The sequence below is a fragment of the Lottia gigantea genome (assembly GCF_000327385.1).
Source record: "Lottia gigantea unplaced genomic scaffold LOTGIsca_9, whole genome shotgun sequence".
NCBI lineage: Eukaryota > Metazoa > Mollusca > Gastropoda > Lottiidae > Lottia > Lottia gigantea.
The window spans coordinates 4,095,722-4,116,353 of record NW_008710950.1 but is presented as its reverse complement, the minus strand read 5'-3'; the positions used below and the strand labels follow the sequence as shown (position 1 = coordinate 4,116,353).

Genomic DNA, 20,632 nt, shown 5'->3' with positions numbered 1-20,632 from the left:
TTTAGGTACTGTTCCTAAATCTTTGTGCTGTTCATCCTGTTTAAAAGAGTTTTCTACAGCAAGAGGACTGTTAAAACATGTGCAGTTTGAACACAATATTAATATATTTGTATCAAGAATTAACCAGACAACAAGGTCCAGTGATTTACCAGACACAGAAAGTATATCTGATTTAAATATATCAGATAGTGGTCTAGACTCCAACACTTCAAACAGTACAATTCCAGAACCAAGTTGTTGTGAGAAGAAGATATTATCAGAAAGAGATTTAAACTGTATTTGTAGGGCTTCAGGACATTGTAATTCAGAAAAAGAAGAGAGAATTTCTTCCAGTCCTAATAGTTCAAGTATAGAACAAGGTACACAGTTTTGTTTGATGAATCAATGTACTGATATTACTACAAACAATGAGGGAGAGACTGGGATATGTTGTAATAGTGAGGAATGTTGTGTTACAATTATTCCTGGAACACATGAAGAACCACGCAAATGTTGTAATTCAGTTCTTCCTAAAAAACGTAAATTACATATGGTGAAACATATGAATGGCAGTACTGATAAAGAAAATTTAAATGTGGCCTTGTTCAAAGATAAATCACTTGTGAATGGTCATGATAGTGAGAAGGATTGTGTCAGCAACCATGGTAGTACAGGGGAAATAACTCCTGTAAAAAATACAGATATTCTAACCATTGACCAAGAATTTATAGAAGCTATTGATGTTGATAATAACAATAAGGGTAGAGTTGTATCACCTAGTCACAATAGAACAGATACATTTTACACTTCACAAACTGTTCAACAATCTTGTAGCAGTTCCTCAAACCAAATAGAGGATATATTGTCTTCTAATATTGAGTCTATGGCCACAGCCATAATATTGGACCCAAATACCATAAACTTTATAGAATGCAAGCAAGATGAAGCAGGAAAAGATAACTCTATTAAGAAGAGAAAATATCCAACATCCAGGCCATATAAATGTGATAGCTGTAGTGAAGCATTTAATCAAAGAATACATTTAAAAAAACATATGAGTAAACACACAGGTAAGATGATTGTTAAAATGAAAAAAACTGATTGATAGAATTATGTATCAGTGTGTAATTTTAGGAAACGAAACGGCCTTATTGTATGGTGTATGACAATAACTCCGTTACAATTTTCAACAGTAAAAAAATGCCTGCCTAGTGAATACTATCACTATGACGCGTAAATTTTGGCAAACTTCTATCAACAATAAAGATCACTACCTATTTAATCAACAAAAATGATAAAAAAAAATTAACGTTAGACACGCTTTATATAGTAAGCTTAGATATTTATATTTGCAAAACTCCTTGTTCATCATACATATATTTGATTAGAGGGTAAAATATGTACCACGAGCATAAAATATAATATTTTGTAGGTGTGAAGCCATTTAAATGTAATGACTGTGATTATTCCACTGTAGAAAGAAGTCATCTGAAGGTTCATACAAGAATACATACTGGTTGGTAATACTCATATTTACCCCACATTCTTATTGTTTGATATGGGATTTTTTCAGTCTTTGATTATCATACTTTTATTGGCAACTTGTATTATGATAATATAATATAAGCAGCATACTTAAAAATAGTGCCAGATATAAAATAAATATCACCGCTTCATAAAATTCTTCATCATATAAATAAAAATCTTTATTTTTCTTTCAGGGGAGAAACCATTCAATTGTCCATATTGCAAATATAAAACTGCTCAAAACAGTACATTAAATATTCATTTAAAACGCAGACACAGTGAAAAATTATTTCGATGTAATTTGTGCCCAAAAATGTTCACACAGAAGTCAGTGTTGGAAAACCACCTGATAAACCATCAGAACTCTAGAATTTCACCATTTCAAGATCTACAGATGTCGTTAAATGACTTGACTGATGAAACATTCCATTCTAAGATACCAGCACCTCAATCAACATCAACTGATATAATACCTTCAATCATTGGTGGAGAATTACCATTATTATCTCCACTATCCAATCAAATTTTACCTGATAACTGTCTATTAACCAATCAAAATCAATCAAATAATTTGAATATTTCTTCTGCAATCCCAAAACCAGTTTAGCTTTCACAGATAGTTCCTATTGTAACTTTAAATTACATACCTCGCATGAAATATTGACAACTTTTCTGTGACTTTATTTTCACATGTAAAATTGATTTTTCCAACTTACCACTTCTCAAAAGCTCCAATCGTCGAAAATGGTTATTTCTAGAGGATTATTTTCTCTCATGTGTAGTTCATGCTGCAAGAAGATTCCAGTAGTTGATAGTGTAAACTGTCAAGGAAATTGAAATAGATTTTTATTGACTTATTATTCATATCCATCATAAAAGTGCAAAGAAAATCTTTTTTAAATGATTTTATATCGTATTATTATTATTTTATTTATTTATAACGACACTATTTTAGAGATTCAAAAGCAAAATAACCCCACTCACCCACCTAATGACTTTGGCTCTAAACCGTGTGGAGGTTCTAGGTGCGAATATGTATGTTCCTCACATTATTTTGAAAATAAAAAAAGCAGGAAAATATCTCTCTTGTATAGATTAAGATGATACCTTATTTGTTGGCCATTGTTTAAATATACTTAATTAGATAAATAGACCAATGGGAATCATCACAACTTACCCATTCATTCTATTCTAACATATGCTATGTACTTCTATTATACACTTAATCAACCTGAATTTGTTTTAAAGGGGTGATTAAAAACAGAAGTGCTTATTATTGTTAATTAAGCAGTTTGGCTTTATAATGGATCACCATTATTAGTTGAAACTCCACAGAAAAAATAGTAATCATGTTTCTCTTCGATTTTATTTTTTTTTCTAGAATTTGTTCATTTTAGTGAATAGTATATTCCACCTTCCTTAGTCAGAGTGCCCCTGTAAGTAATAAAAACTGAGTGAAAACGATCTTCACTGAATGCTGTTACCCATTCAAAAAATTTTTTATATGTTGTATCCTTAAAATCTTAAGAACTAAAAGTCATTGGGACCCTTTTGAATTGTAGACCTTGTGACATTTACCTAGACGTTTCTTTCAACTCTCTTGAGAGATATATTGAAGGAATTGGGCTTTAATTGTTAATTCAGAATGAATGCTTTTGATATTCAAGAAAACTGTCCACTGGGCTTAATAGACTTTAAAAGCTCTTGAAAGGAAACATGCTATTGTTATGGATACCAAAGGGCAAGGATACTATATTTTTGGGAGTGATTATTTTTTTAAAGCTTGAAAGGAACAAGTTCATCTACAACTGATTACATATTGAGAGGAGGACCTAGCAGCATTTCAATGAAAATGTGAGTCCAGTCTGCAGGGTACATGTTACCTTATTTGCTATCCTAATGAATAATTTAAATGTTGTTATTTTTGTTAGTTATAACTTTTTACAGAGTGGTTATATAGAACAATATTAAGACTTAAGCCATTAAATATGTTAGCTTTGACTTTAAAAAGGAATGAAGAAAAATTGTCATTAGAGTTCTATAATCTATATGATGTTAATTCCTTATATCATTGCAGAAAATTGTTACATTCAATTCACTTTGCAATATAGCAACATCATGCATATGGACATACATTGTTCGCCATCTGGGACCCCAACTGGCTTGCAAACACTTGACTTGACTTATTAGTTCAAATATATGATCATTTATTATAGTAACTTAGTAAATGAGAAATTTAGTCACACTTATGACAGCTTATTAATGTGTCTGAACACATAGTCTTTATCTGTTCCATATATTAACATATTATTCAACTCACATGGGATCAATTCATTCAATGAAGATCAGAAAATGTCTTGTCATTTAAAATAAACTGTACATATAGATATGGTGTGTTAATTAACCCTTTGGGTGCGAACTTAAATAAAACTATATGGTGTGCAAACCTGGGCCTTCAGGGCCTTGGTCATAGCTTCTAAGAGCTAGTAAAAGCAATATTATTTGGAGAGTGATATGAAACCTATTTATCAAATTGTAGACAAGTTAAGATGTGATTTCCATTCTGAAAAGTAATATGGATAGCATGAATGAAGTTATCAGAGATAGTATTATGGATAAAAAATATCAATATCTTCTATAATGTTGACCTTACACAATCTGATTTTTCATATTCAATATTAAACAAAACTATGTTTAAAAATATTTCTTTCGCTTTTTATAAGCGCACATGAAATGGGGTGTGTATATTGCTGTCACCCATGTCCGTCCATCTGTCCACAATTGCTCATAAACATTCTAGAGGGTGATTACAAATACTCAAACCAAGTTTTGTCCAAATCTGTCAAGAATTGTGCCTTCTGGAGCGTTTACAAGCTAAAATTGTAAGTGTTTTCAACAACATGGGCAATAACTCTTACAAAGTATTTTTCGATTTTTCTGATTTTAAATAAGGTTCATCCTGAAGTGATATAAAACACTCACACCAAGTTTTGTCAAAATCTATCAAGAGTTGTGATAGAGATCGAGTGAAATGTGTATTAAATTTAATAAATTTGACCTCCAATTAGAAAGAAACAAACAACTACATTTCACAAGGATAACAACTTAGGTTCACAGTTAAGGATCCTTTCCACCAGCTGGTCCCTGGCCAAACCTCTTGGCATTGATCTTTCCTGTATCTGTATTACAGATTATTATAGCTGGATCAACTGGAATTATGAGTAAAGATTGGATTAATTCTTTCATACTACTCAGCCTATTTATAACATAATATATACTGATGCCAATTCTTCCACAGTTGGGTCTGCAACAGTTCAACACAGACTTTAGACTCCAGTCTTAAGAGTCCTATGCTGTTCATTTTCTTTGCTGGTAGACTCAGAGATTTGTGTTACAATGAGTGTAATGTAAAGATTCAAAAACTAGATTTTTTGATGGAATCAAATGAAACTTGGTATGTGTATAAATTTTCATAAAACAAAGATCAACTTCGAATTTGAGCTATTTTCGACCGTTAGAAGCAGAGTTATTGCCCTTGCTGAAAAATCTGGAATATTTACATTTTGCATGCCGTGGTGGCTGTGGTCCACTATCTTAACATTTAATCTTGGATAATTTTAGACACACATGCAATTGAAAGCTAAAATTTCGACAGTAAGCAGAAAACACTACTATTGTTTAGCTTACCTAAAAAATTACTGTTTCTAAGACTGAAGTAAATTGGTCAAACAAATGGCTAAAGTTTAGAAGTGTTATCCTTGTATGAACCTATCAACAATAGTGCTTATTAAAATCTCATTTTGAATACATCGAATGAGAAGCTCATAATACAAATTACGTCATCTAACGACGTCATATGAAGGAAGACCAATGTGATGTCACTGAACACTCAATCAAAAGCACGAAAATCTCAGAAATGTAGGAAGGTAAACTTCATCAATAGTTACCATTAAATAGCTTAATCAACTAGTTTCAGTTAGTGGGAATTGAAAAGGAGACATTAAAGATGTCAAGGTGACAATTTTACGCAGTAAAACGTTACATTTTTTAAGTTTGCGTTCTGAGCCTTGTTCTGAAATAAATACGCGTAAATAAAATCTATAGGTGTAGATAAAAAAAGATATCTAAGGTTTCAGAGAAAGTAATATTTATTAATATAATAAAATCTCACATATAAAAATGATTCAAGTCTTACGTTTAACTGACATGTCATTACATAATACCATTTTATTTTCAGTCTAATTAACCAATCATAATATTATCAATCAAAAATTTAAATTATTGTAAATTTCTACTTAGAAAGATCATAGGCAATGACAATATCCATTATCCACAATTATTACACTTTTAAAATAAAAAAAGACGAAAGCTTATGGTGGAATGAATAGTTTAAATTATACATAAAGATAAACATATCTACAACTAATACCATCATTTTATACAAGTCGTTTCATTTACCGGTATATATATATCTTTCACAACTAAAACAATTACATAAAAAATCCTATAAAACACAGCAAAACTCTTCAATTGGAAATAGATTTAAAAAAGTGGAAAATAGCTCAGTCATATTAAATTCAAAATCAGTTTTGAATTAAAATGGAAAATAATTTTGTTATTCAAACAACATTTTGTTAGTAAACCGGCTTGTTCCTTTCTTTCAGACATTTATTTATTTGTAGTTAAAATTTAATCACAAGAATAACAAGATTCCCCATGCAAGCCATTAGCAGAGAAAAACATGCCTGGTTACATGCTGACATTTTACATGTTTTATTAATGCTCATTACAGTTTACTAATGTCTTATTTTTAAACTTTGACTTTTTCATCATATAATGACTATTCATCAACAGTAAGGAGGTTCATTTTACAGCTATATCATACTTCTAAAAAATACCTGGCTTTGAATATTTATTAACAACTTGGCCAATTATGGCAAAACTGTAGCGTAATTGAGTCATTTGAGGCCGTTACCATGTGACAGAACGTTATTCGCTTTAACTTCAGGGTATATGATTTTTATTTCATTTTACACTTTAGGGTTAAAAGTGTATTTTTTTCAATTATGTATTTTCAAACCAAAATTTCTTTGCCTCATTTTAACTTGAGTACGTTACAGGTATTTGCATCTGCTTGTAGTGGAAATATTTAGTTCAGATTAAAGCTATTTAACTGCTATCATTCTTCAATCAATTGCAAACACAATATCTGGTTGTAAAGAACTCCTTTTCTAACCATTTAAAATGGTTGGTATAATAATACTAAATAAATACAACCATATGAATTAATTAAATATTTCCTTATATACAATATTTGGACTGTTTATATTATGCTAATTATATACATACATGATAAACATTACTTTAGGCCACGTTCCTTCAGCAATGATAAACAAGATTTCAACACCTTCATCTCATAACCCATCCATCTTACAATTTTATTATTCCAAATACATAGGCTAATATCAGCTATAATTCACATTTTGGGAATTAAATTCTAACATTTGTTTCTCTTGCAATTCAAGAAAATATACTTACAGATAATAAAACTTTTTACCACTTTAATGGCGTTATTAACATCCTTACCATTATGACTGATGTCATGTTGGTAAAATCAGCACATGAAAAGTTAAATTGAGCTTTGAAAGTAATGACAGTTTTAACTTCTAATAAAATTGGAAAACTAATAAAGATAACTAAAATCAAGCTTTATCAACTGGTAAAGAGGAATCATATCCCTTCATGATTTTGATGGACAATACAGTCAAACAGCAGCAGATTCTAGATGTTGAAATCCTATTTGCTTGAAGAACATACTGAGAAAGCTAGCAAGCAATATAAGCATGCATACATCACCATTACATTTTTCTTAAATCAATATTTATTGACATATATTAGTGATATCCGGTATGTATTAAATATACATTTACTAGTAAATCATTATTTCAAAAAATAACTTTTGGTAGGTTCCTTTTTTCTTAACTTCATCAAGTCATCATTGAACAATTAGACTTCATTCATACTTCAAACATCTAACACACCATAAAGCAATTAAAATATTTCATTAAAATTTTACTTCCAGAAGAAACAGCTAGTGATGGACCTTGCAAACACGAGATACAATTATATGTTTTGGTCTAAAAATACTATTTAATTTGTTCCTCAAGTATGTTAATTTGTAATGTTTATTATCACAGGAAGCATACTGTTTTCTACAGAGAAATGTCATGAGTAATTTTCTAATTCTATAGCAGATTGAGTACCAGGGAAAAAAACTTACATTGTTTTAAATAACAAATTGTTCTTGACAGTTAAAATAACTTCAATGCAATTTTAAACAATCTAAATAAATCAGCTTATATAATTATTTGAAAGGTTATTAAATGTTATTTTAAGACTCTAAGTATTGAAATTTAAAAAGATTCTAACACCTATTATTCAGTTTCATATTGTTTGAAAGTATGTATGTGTGAAGAGTTCAATAGAGATTACAGCTTTTTTATTGACACTTTTTGTCAAGTCAGGGTTTGAAATATGTTGGTAATTTTGTCAGGGTATCCTACACAAGTAAAAAAAAAAATGGGAAGCGAGATCTGTTAAGATCTGTCAATATTAATAATTTTGATAAGCATTTAACATTACAACATTGCTAAAAGTAATGTTGATAAATATTTAACATTGAAATTATTAGTAATGTTGATAAATATCAAACATTACAATATTAGTAATTGAATCAGTAATGTTGATAAATAAGAAACATTACAATATTAGTAATGTTGATAAAAATTTAAAATATAACATTACAATATTGGTTAATTTGACTAATATTAGTAATGTTGATCAATATTAAACACTACAATATTAGTAATGTTGATAAATATTTAACATTGAAATTATTAGTAACGTTGATAAATATTTAACATTGAAATTATTAGTAATGTTGATAAATATTAAACATTACAATATTAGTAATGTTGATAAATACGTAACATTACAATATCAGTAATGTTGATAAATAAGAAACATTACAATATTAGTAATGTTGATAAGTATTAAATATATAACATTACAATATCAGTAATTTTGATAAATAAGAAACATTACAATATTGGTAAATTTGATAAATGATAAACATTACTAATATTAGTAATGTTGATCAATAATAAACATTACAATTTTATTAATGTTGATAAATAATAAACATTACAATATTAGTAATGTTGATCAATATTAAACACTACAATATTAGTAATGTTGATAAATAATAAACATTACAATTTGACATCCTGGTATAGATACTGATAAAAATCTAAAATTGATAAATATATTACCCCTATAAACTAGGGTTGGTTAACAGAAGCAATTCTAACGCAATCTAATCTCTACTATAACTTATAATATTTCATAAAACGCGAGTCTGAACAAAAGGGCCTGTGCATCATATTTTTAAGTATAACTATACTATACTTATATCAAATATATCTAATATGATTGAATTAGTTTGAATATATATTAATCAATTACTAAAGTCTAGTGCATTCTATTACAAAAAGCTTACACAGAGCCAAATAAGATAGTACATCTAGAATGCAAAAATATATCAAAAGTTAAAATACCAAGTATTGGAATTATGTGAGAATTAACAACTTGGCAACACAAAAGAAAAGAAAAAAAACAAGGGAATATTTTATGGTATAACACTGTTCAAACATTACTGTTATTAAGGATGTGTGATATACAGTACAATAACATAATATCTTATGTTTTCTGTTATTTGTGCTCTCTGCTTCTAAATGTCTTAATCAAAACCTGGCAACTCTGTTTAGAAATCTGTTACCTTTTCAGTTGCTTTTGTTGCTGGTGCTTGTATGAAATTTTTAAAAGTTTATTTGTATTTGAGGCCAGTGATAAACCTAAGCTTCTAAATGATCACATTGATTAGTAAATTTAACTTGAACAAATCACCAGTCACATCATTTCATTTGTTCTATCATCAATCTGACTTTGTAAGAATTATAGAGATACAGAAAGATTTTGACAGTGTCTAGACAAGGAGATTAGTACCAGTGAAATACTATCACAATATAGAAATCTACATGTCAATCACTTATATTTATATTAGATATGTTCACTCTTTTTTAAAATACCAATTTTCAATAACTGGGTCATCTTGCTGATCATATTGGTTGCTCTGAGAATCTTTTTCTTCTTCTTCCTTAAAGTTGATATTTTGGCAAAATTGGTGCTGAAGTTTTTATGGCCTTTTTTACTATTCACTCTTCAATATATTTATGATGAACATATCTTGAAATCATGAAATCATGGTGTGTTATTTAAAATTACCGACTCCATCCTCAGAAAAAACTTAATAGCCTTTAAAACAGAAATAACAATATAAAATAAATATCACAAAGTACAGTTGATGAAGTTCATCAGATATTCTTCACTTCTTACGACCAAATATATTAGAAATATTTGAGTCTTTAAATTTGGACATGACACGTTGTCTTACATCCTCGGCAGACATATTGTTCAGACTTGCTATACTACCGCTTCTGAAATAAATAAAACAGAAAATAATTTGAAGGGAATTATAATCATGTTCAATATTGCTTTAAAAATGAAGTTCATAACCATTGGATGACTCAACCCACAGACATTAATGGAAAAAACAAAATTAACAACAAAATATTCATAAAAATTGCTTTCTCCAAGGCTTGTATGCTATGATACTTTCTGGATAATCAATGCATTTAACAGATGGATTAGATAGTTCAGATATGTTGTTACTGATAGCCAAACAGTTATACAACTATTTATATACAAGCAATCATGCAAGTCTCACTAACAATATGACAGCCATTCTTCTCCTACGAATAACTTTCAATGATTTACTGTCAAAGGTTCTATATTTTCAGAAAAGTTTTTATAATAAATGTGTAATTTATGATTTCTTCTGACATTACATCATATTTAATTTAATTATAAAGATGTATATGACAGCTATAAACTGTTCTTGGTGAGAAGTGCTTTTCTTCCTATTGTTAGTTTGAAAGAAAACTTCTGAGTAAGAAATCAATATTTTTTACAACTTGCCTCCATTAAATGGAGACAAAATGTCTAAATATGTAAAATCACAGTACATTTAATGTTGGCACTAACTGAAAGCTGACAGTTTTACATGAATAAATATCTCAGTCAAGGCCATTAAGATCAATTTCTAAACAGCACTGGTGGCACTACTGGGGTACAGAGGAGAGAGGCAAATATACATGATTTTGTACTTTTTTGCCTCAATATATGTGTCAGAATGCTCAAAATCCCAGACGCTCTATGAGAGGCTTCCAAATATGACACCTCAACTGAGTTGCCCATTTTGAATCAGCTTTGACAAATGTCCCCCCCAGTTGAATCTGTCCCCCTAGCCTTCCGAGGCTGATGCTGCCATTGCTAAACAGTCTGCAGGATATAGGCTTAGCTTCATTGTTTGCATACCAAAACAATCATCATAGAGTTCTGTGTTAATTTTCACCTGAGTGACTTTCTTTCTGAATCAATTGTGACACTGTATTAACCACAATATCCAAAAAATTTGAAAAGGAATGTTTCTATGATAATATTGAACAGTAATATGTATTAAACCTTAAGGCTATTTAGTATATATTTTAGAGTCGGTAACCACCTTGGAATTTCTGAGACAGACTTTTTAGTTCAATAGAAATATGTGAAATTGAATGTGGCACTAGTTGACTATTGATGTCAGATTGGTCTAGAGAGAAAATTTACTGAAAGTCTCTCTACTAATTTTAAACAGCACAATTTATAAAAAACCAGCTTTCTGCCAAGATGTGTTTCTCAGTAAAATTTCCTCAACTAATCAATTTCAAACCTTTCAATTAACCAGAATTTTCCGTTAACCAAGCAAATTTTCTCTACTTAAAAAGTAACACTTATCAAAACCAATTTGGCAATATTACATACACATCCAATTATATATAATCATGGTCGAATAAGCACATTATTGAGTACTCTGTCACCCCTTGATCAGGGATCAAGTTAGATATAATGTATTACCAGAGTAGTCTATCTCTTCTGTAAACTAGAAGATTTTAACATTTGTATGATCATTAATATAAGCAATGAGATATACAATCCCCTAATTCATTACTTTATTACTTTCCTATCTAAGAGATTTGATCTTACCATGTCTGATGCTTTGTAAGAGTGAAATCTCGTATTATTTTTTTGCTTAACAAATAAGATACCTTAATGTTTTTTTTTCACTGATCAAACGCTTTCAAAATAGTAATTTTGAAGTGATTGTGTTTCATTTAAACTCATAAGTTAAAAATTCTTACAAGCAAAATGTTTTTGTAGTTGATGTGGTAAAGAGAAAGATTACAGAGAACTTACCTTTCAACAGATCTGCTGGCATCCATTTTGGTTTCATATTCCTTTATCATGGATACTACAACTTCCTCATGTTCAGGTGCTATCAGAGCCATATCTTGTTTTAAACATCTTAATCCAGGTAACATAGCTTCTAATATCAACTGATCATTGATAACTTATGTAGTTAAGGAGACCATGTTATTCTTAAAAATTTGAACATATGAATATGATTTTATAAGTACAAATGCCATTTTGTGAATAGTGTTTACAATAGTGATATTCTAATCAGGTCAACTTGTTTCTGAAGGACCAGACATGAAATAAAAATCAGAATTGTGGACAAGGAGGGTATAAGTGTCCTTGGACAGACCCCTTTTATAGTTATGTATGTCTGAAGAGGTTGTGACAACTATTGGTATCACCCACACACTACCTGACAAGGCAAGATATTATGTCTGAAGTTAAAAAATGACTGATATTCCCCAACCATTTAAAATTTTAGAGTATCATTAAGTACATAAGTATTTTCACGGCTTAACTTGATCAGAGTTGAATTCAAAATTTATTGGTATTGGCATCAAATACTAAATTAATTTTAAAAAAATGATATTTGATATTATCAAATTTATTATCTAAATACTATATTTCAATACAATTTTACAAGTTATTCTTTATTTTGAAGTGACATATGTTTACACTAATAGTCATGATATGTCTGATAATAATCATATTCTGCTCTTTCCATCCAAATCATTTCATACTTCATGTGTGATAGAGTTTTAATAAAAAAAAAATTCACAGACAACGTAGACTTTTCTCTTTGAAATTTACCTTCAAGCTGTCAACTTGCGCAACAGCATTATACATATCATTATTATATCATAAAGAATTTGATGCATAGTTAATGGCATAGAATTTATGTTTATGAAGCACTTGATATTGCTTAAAGGGACAGGTTCGCCAGCTTTTCAACAATCATACCAGTCTCAGAAATAGGAAATTTTTTATCTTAGCTAATCAGTAATGGTGTTCACAGCTACCGTCGAAATTTGAGCCTTACCAGTTCAGAATCATCCGTGTTTGTTGGAGACTTGTCTTTTATTGATACACCACAATATAAAGTAATATAAAGTGAAATTTCCAGTTTGAGCTATATTTGAAGTGATTATGCAATTTTTCTGCAGTTATGCTACTTCTGAAAACTATTTACAAACATTCAGGACCGAAATCAACATCCTAAATGATAAACCAAAGCTTTTAATATTGCTTGGGTTTGGTATCTTTCCTTTTTTTTTTAATTGTGTATGGAAAAAAGCATGTTTCTATACTTATACTATTACAATAGACTATATTCCAGGAATTTTCAAATTTATAAAAAAGGATACAGCAACATGACATTGCACTGTAAGCTTCAAATAACTGCATTGCAATATCTCTTCTCTTGGTATCGTTACTTGTATTATTATTAGCTAAAGCCATTCCAGCTAATCTTGGTAATAAAACTGAAAAATATTAAAATAAAATTTATATCAGTAATCATTTTGAAACAAGGAAAGTAATAACTATTGATAGCACAGTTCATTGAGTCAACTAGTAGTGGTACAATATATAAAATATTACATGATAAGATCAGTATTGAAGAATTAAAATAAGATTACAATTCCTTTATTCTATAGGATAAAGCAATATGACTGCTTTGGGTTTCACTTTCCCATAATTCATTGTGAATATTAAGACAAAGACTATGCATGACACATTGAGATTGGTTCCATTGAACATCACAAGAATTCAACTTTGGTATAAATTTTGTTAGATTACAACAGTGAATAAAAAAAAATAGGAGAGTTGAATCTTGTGTCGAAATCTAATGTAAAATGTGACTAAATGTCAGTAATATATAATTTACAATCTAATAATAATAAATATTCAAATTCAAATTCAAATATTCAAATATGAATGTAAAATATTTGTATATTATGTGTATGTGTATGATGTCCTGTATGTAAATTCTTTAGTTTTTTCAGTACGCATAATTGTATCATTTCAAAGAATTACTTGTACATTGGAAGTTTCAACTTTTGGGCTTGTTGGAAAAGACATGTATTACATGTTGTATTGTTTACAATAACCTATATAGTTTTTAGCAATGTTAGCATAATGATTGAAATACATAATATTGAGTCCAATGTCCATTACTGCATATTGAAACAAATTAACTTGGGAATTCCCTGCGTAATTCTCCCCTTCAGTCCGGATAATAATGCACTGCTTACAAAATATTGTGTCCAACTAGCTAGAAGATTTTGACAAAATAGCAGTGACTACTGTTCTCTATGAAACTGATACTGTTTTTTTTTACATAGGTACCCACAGGTACATGTATTCTATCAATTTAATCATGTTTTAAACCACTTTCTAAATGTGTGTAAAATTAGTCCCCATTCATTTGAAATTATGACCATGACCATTGATTTAGACCTCAAATATTTGCTATTCTTGTTCAATCATCTGTACAGAAATATGACCAGACTGCTGATGAAATTATAATATTGATAATCATTAATTCATATCATATATCTCTAAGTTAATGAACTGAAAATGTATGAATGTTATACAGATATTATATATGTGTTTCTTGTAGCATGTATATAAATAACTATATTCAACGATATCAAATTTGTATTCCACTTTCAGCAGACTATTTTGAGTTGGTCAACAGGTAAAATATAATTTGAGTTTTTGTATTGATTAATGAAACAACAAAAGTTATCTTTCAAGCTTCAACATAAGGTTAAGATTAAATGAAAAAACGAATTTCAAGCAAAGTGGCCAGTTAAGGGATTCCTGTAGGTCAATCCTTCAATTTTGAATAGAAAGTTTTCTCTTTTGAAGAGTATAAATGAAAGCAAGAAGTGAATGATGTTTATTGAATTAAGAATGAGCAAGTGAAGTGATTATTCCACATGGGTTTGATCTATTGAATTTATATTCCAAATAAATTTAATAGTAACTTCTTCTATTTCATCATTCAATTTCTTTGAGGAAAGACAGAAACCATTCATTATAGAGATGTCAATGATTATAGAAGGGTGATCAAAAGGTCTATGAAGTTAATTATTGAATCATTTTGATTTAAAACCATTCAGTTTTCCCCCTATAGAATTTTTGCAGTTTGTATATTTAGAAACTGAGGAATTGGGGTGATAATATACATTCACATCTTCAAGCGGATATTTCAGTATGAAATTTGAGAATGGTACATCAAAGCAACTGCAAGATGACAGTCTTGCTATATCACATCTGTTTACAGTATCCACTGTCTACAGATATGACCAAAAGAAATACTGAAAACACACATATTTCTTTTATTCCATAAATTTTCTGTAACAATTGTGTTTACACAGTATCAATGTGTCTCATCATCAATTGAAACAAATTTTCAAGATGCCCAAAAAAAGCATTAAAAATCTATCTTAATCGAAAAGAAGCAATTCCCAAACCATTGGCAAAATATGAAAGATAATTAACATTACATAAATAAACAAATCTGATATATTTGGTAAGTCAAAACATTTAGCTTTGTTTCTAAATATCTATGATATCTTTAATCTGGGAATATTTTTAACTGTTTTGACTTACAATCAATAAATAAACACACAAGGAAAGAAACTTGATATGATATTGAATTTATCACCTCAAAATACTCTTCAAATGTCAAATAATGTTTTTACCATTATAACTATACTCCCTTAGAGATCTCAAAATGTAAGACCATTAATCAATAGTTGAGATCAAAGTACAAAACTATTTTCACGCAAGAAAAACTGAGTTATTAGTACTTTTTATTTGTGATGAAAATATAGTTAATATGGGAAATAACTGGTCGTTTAAATTAGAGAAATACAATAATCTCTTCCACTGACATGTGACACACAATTGACAAATACTTGGAGAATTGTTTGATACAGAATGAGTGAATAGAGAATACCGGTCAAGCAGTTAATTGGTTTCTACAAGCTAGCTTGTATTCTACTTGATAACAACATTGAACGCATAAATTGTGGAATCACTGAGGAGTAAATGTAACATTGATAGAGAAATAATTAGCACAAGACAAGTAGTGTTTGTGTAGTGAGTCATAGTGTCAGAGGAAACAGTTAACAAGGAATATTTAAATCTACACTAAAACAAGGTATGAATATTCCTAAATTTTTCTCATGGATATTAAATGTAATTTACTTGTATTTAGTAGTTCAACTGTATTCACATACCTGCCCATTAGATATATTTTGTTTGCAAATATAAAAAGAAACAAATTATAGCTCATCTGGAATAAGTATAAATATTTTTTCTGATATGCCATCATCATTAATGTCTGAGAGTTTTGATAGCTTGGCATGGAAAAATTTAAGTGGTAAACAGAATGTATAATTTTATTTGATGTTTAATATATCATAAGAGAGAAAAACATGACAAGCAGTTCTATTATAGAAAATGACAATGTAGCAAAGATATGACTTGAGCATTTGTTTGAATATCACCAGAAGGAATTGGATGGCTCATGACAACTTGTGACTTGAAGTGACTTTACAATTCTGTGATATGTTTTAATTGAGAAATACCTTAGGTAAACATTTAACCATGAATTACAGTTACACCATGAGGTGATTATTCTCTAATTCTTCCATAAAACATTTATTTGCTGCCTCATACAAAGCTTTCAGGGCATGCTTATCAAAATAGCATGCTTACAGTTAACAAAGTTGGTTTAGCAAGCACTTTTATGCAGGACACATTCAGCAGATTTTTGAAATTCTGGTTTTCCTCTTCAAGCAATTGACAAAAATATCCATAAGAAACAATCTTAAGGATATTTCAACACATCCTTCTAACATCAATATCTTACAAAAAATTGTCTGTTTTGACTAGAAAATCTGTTGGGACTAAAGACAGACTTAGTATTTTGATTTTAATTTGATAAGAAGTTAAACTGACAGTTGACTGAAAAGCAGGATAACTATGGATTTGTTAGAAGCTCCAAATTAAATGTATTGCACTTCATATGTGGTCTGAAATGTTAAAGTCAAGTAAAAATTAAAAAAAACCCTGAAGATTACTGTTCTCTTGTTCTACTCTCGATCATGGTAAAGAAGTCTGGTAATGATACAGATTAGAATAACATGAAATCATGAGCATTAAAAGAAGTCAAATGATTAGTATGCAATTTGAGACAAGTAATTAATCACTGGGTAAGTGAGGTCTAATGGTTAATGACAAGGGTCATACAGAAATGGTACATCAATCAGTAATTGATTTCTTGCTGGAATAATAAAATAACTTTTCTGTATAATATAGAGTAGAATTTATCATGAACAGAATCTTGATTAATTGTTAGTCATCAGTAACTTTTGGTAGACTTCAAGTAATGTAAGATGATGAAAATATCATAGAAGTTTAGTCTAAATATATATTTATCTACTTATGAGTACTTAATTATCAAAGTTTTTATTTTCTATTCACCTATTTACAATATCTGAAGATCTGAAGATCTGTACTTACTGCATGCTATATGATAAGACATTTGCACTCAATGAGCAGATTAGATAAACCAATTTCAACAAATGTCAGCACATTAGAAATTTTGAATTAGGTTTTTGCATCTCTAATTCATTCCTTAAAACTCATGTAATATAACAGACAGTCTGCATAACAATTGCCAATCAATCAACATTTGATACCTTTTTCAATTTGAAACCAAAAATCTGAAATTGAACAATAAAACCTGAACTGCACAAACATATAATTGTAATTTCAATTGTACAGAAAAGCAAAAATTCGAATTGAAGTTTAAATATTCTTTTGTTATATGAGGTACTTATTGAAATAAAACATTCCAATCTGAACGAAGTACTCTCCACTTTCATGGGTTAAAGAGGTAGTAATACTTATAAATGAAATATTCTGCTGCCTACTCTAAACTTTTTCTTCAAAGATTTCAAACCAATACTAAAGGACTTTGACACTTGTTCATGTTCTCCTGACCAGCAAATACAGGAACAGAAAGTCAACAGGATCGCAATTTACATAAATATTGAAACTAGGACCTTCTGCTTCATGATCAACAGTTTTACTTAGCCTCTGTGCAACATATTGATGTTGAAAATTGTTGTTTTCTACAGCAACAATGGGTATGCATTAATTTGGCTAATACAGAATGAATTTGGCTAGGGTTGGTTATTCAAATTAATTTCGAGGGTTCAAGTGTTATTACGTTACACGTCTCAAGACTCAAGTCAAGAGTCAGACTAAGGTCAACCATTAAGTAATTAATTTAGACATTTCTCTATCAGCTGTCCCAATATCAATTATTGATTAAGATAGATGAGATAATATCAAAATTAAATTATTTTATTATAATTCATAAGCCTTTAGTAACATCAACCTATTGGTCTGATGGGAATCTCATAAAATCCTTTGGCATATCAGTCACTGTGATTTATATAATATCCCTGGAAATGGTCAGCGGTTGAACTACCTAGGTCTTGTAGGCAGAAGTTGCATCTGATTGCCAAAATTACTCTCTTTTATCTTAGGCTGAGAGAGCAGTTGGTTAACTCCAGTTACCAGCACATGCAAGTTATGTTAGAGCACTGTGTTTGCTACATGACATAATCAAGACCTAGAATCTAATATTAACATCTGTAAAAAAAAAAACAATAAAAGTCATAAGAGACCATTCATTATTTCAAATCGAGTCTTTGTACATGAGTTTTTCATATTATTGAATTATCTAACTGCTATGAGTATTGTTAGGAATGATCTGCAGTCAAGTGTACCATGATCAGTCTACATTATCACTTTATTATAGATATAGACATTATTTCTCTCTAGGGACTTCAAATATTCATATATACAATATGTACTTTCTCTATTCTAATGACAGCCATTTATTGAAGAGAATCATTAGAGATTTTTGCATTACATACAGATACATCCTGGTTTGTAAATCAGCTTATAAATGGGACATTTAATAAAACTAATCTAGCCTAATGTTAGCCATTGACTTCCAAAAGACGTAATGTGAACATTAGTCTTAAGTTATATGGAACAGATAAAAGAAAAATCTCATGTATGGATAAGAAATACAAAATTATGGACCTTGTTCTTGAAATATTTGCATGTCTGATATCAGCAATCCGGAGTATTTCATTGCCAATTATCACCTTTTTGATTAAGCATATGCACACCCCAATGTAAGCAACAAACTATTCATAAACAATGATCAATATGGAAAGCAGAATTCAAATTCCCACATGATTACATTTATATCACCTTAATATGATCTAAAAATAAAACAATACCAAGATAGCCCAATTGATAATTATATTGTAGGAAATATGACACTAATGGTGCTTTATTATTATTATTATATATTGATAATCTATAAACTCTGTAAAAGTAGATCAGCAATATAATTCCCTAATTAGTTTGCGATAATAACATAGATTTTAGCTAAAGTGGGGTAATTCATTTAATATAGACAAACTTATCCTCATGGTCAGCTTAAGTTTAGTTTCCAAACTATAAAAAATACCTTGTTACATGAACTGTACAGCTTGTTTCTAGTTTCCAAACTATCAAAAAAAAACCTTGTTACATGTACTGTACAGCTTGTTTTTAGTTTCCAAACTCTAAAAAAAAACTTTGTTACATGTACTGTACAGCTTGTTTTTAGTTTCCAAACTATAAAAAAACCTTGTTACATGTACTGTACAGCGTGTTTCGAGTTTCCAAACTATCAAAAATACCTTGTTACATGTACTGTACAGCTGTGTTTCTAGTTTCCAAACTATAAAAAATACCTTGTTACATGTACTGTACAACTTGTGTCTAGTTTCCAAACTATCAAAAATACCTTGTTAGATGTACTGTACAGCTTGTGTCTAGTTTCCAAACTATCAAAAATACCTTGTTACATGTACTGTACAGCTTGTGTCTAGTTTCCAAACTATAAAAAATACCTTGTTACATGTACTGTACAGCTTGTGTCTAGTTTCCAAACTATCAAAAATACCTTGTTACACGTACTGTACAGCTTGTTTCTAGTTTCCAAACTATAAAAAAAACCTTGTTACATGCACTGTACAGCTTGTTTCTAGTTTCCAAACTATAAAAAATACCTTATTACATGAACTGTACAGCTTGTTTCTAGTTTCCAAACTATCAAAAATACCTTGTTACATGTACTGTACAGCTTGTTTCTAGTTTCCAAACTATAAAAAATACCTTGTTACATGCACTGTACAGCTTGTTCCTAGTTTCCAAACTATAAAAAAAAACCTTGTTACATGTACTGTACAGCTTGTTTTTAGTTTCCACACTATATGAAAACCTTGTTACATGCACTGTACAACTTGTTTCTAGTTTCCAAACTATCAAAAATACCTTGTTACATGTACTGTACAGCTTGTTTCTAGTTTCCAAACTATCAAAAATACCTTGTTACATGTACTGTACAGCGTGCCTCTAGTTTTCAAACTATAAAAAATACCTTGTTACATGTACTGTACAACTTGTGTCTAGTTTCCAAACTATCAAAAATACCTTGTTACATGTACTGTACAGCTTGTGTCTAGTTTCCAAACTATCAAAAATACCTTGTTACACGTACTGTACAGCTTGTTTCTAGTTTCCAAACTATAAAAAAAACCTTGTTACATGCACTGTACAGCTT

The 20,632-nt window shown here is 29.6% G+C and overlaps 2 protein-coding genes across 2 annotated transcripts in view; one reads left to right on the top strand and one right to left on the bottom strand.

The window, feature by feature from the left end:
• Window positions 1-949: 949 nt before the first annotated feature.
• On the top strand, window positions 950-1,852 carry LOTGIDRAFT_56553 (hypothetical protein; the record flags this gene model as incomplete). The annotated part of the gene is made up of 3 exons (XM_009068142.1): window positions 950-1,049; window positions 1,412-1,495; window positions 1,701-1,852. Coding segments are annotated over 3 exons (336 nt in total), but the record flags the coding sequence as incomplete, so codon positions are not given.
• A 10,063-nt stretch (window positions 1,853-11,915) lies between these two features.
• The window catches only part of LOTGIDRAFT_108770 (hypothetical protein), a gene marked incomplete at both ends in the record, with an annotated part of 64,395 nt that continues 55,678 nt past the window's right edge, over window positions 11,916-20,632 (bottom strand). Inside the window, 2 exons of the mRNA XM_009068427.1 lie at window positions 11,916-12,073; window positions 13,284-13,400. Of these exons, the coding sequence (XP_009066675.1) occupies window positions 11,916-12,073; window positions 13,284-13,400 (275 nt within the window). The remainder of the gene's footprint in view (window positions 12,074-13,283; window positions 13,401-20,632) is intronic.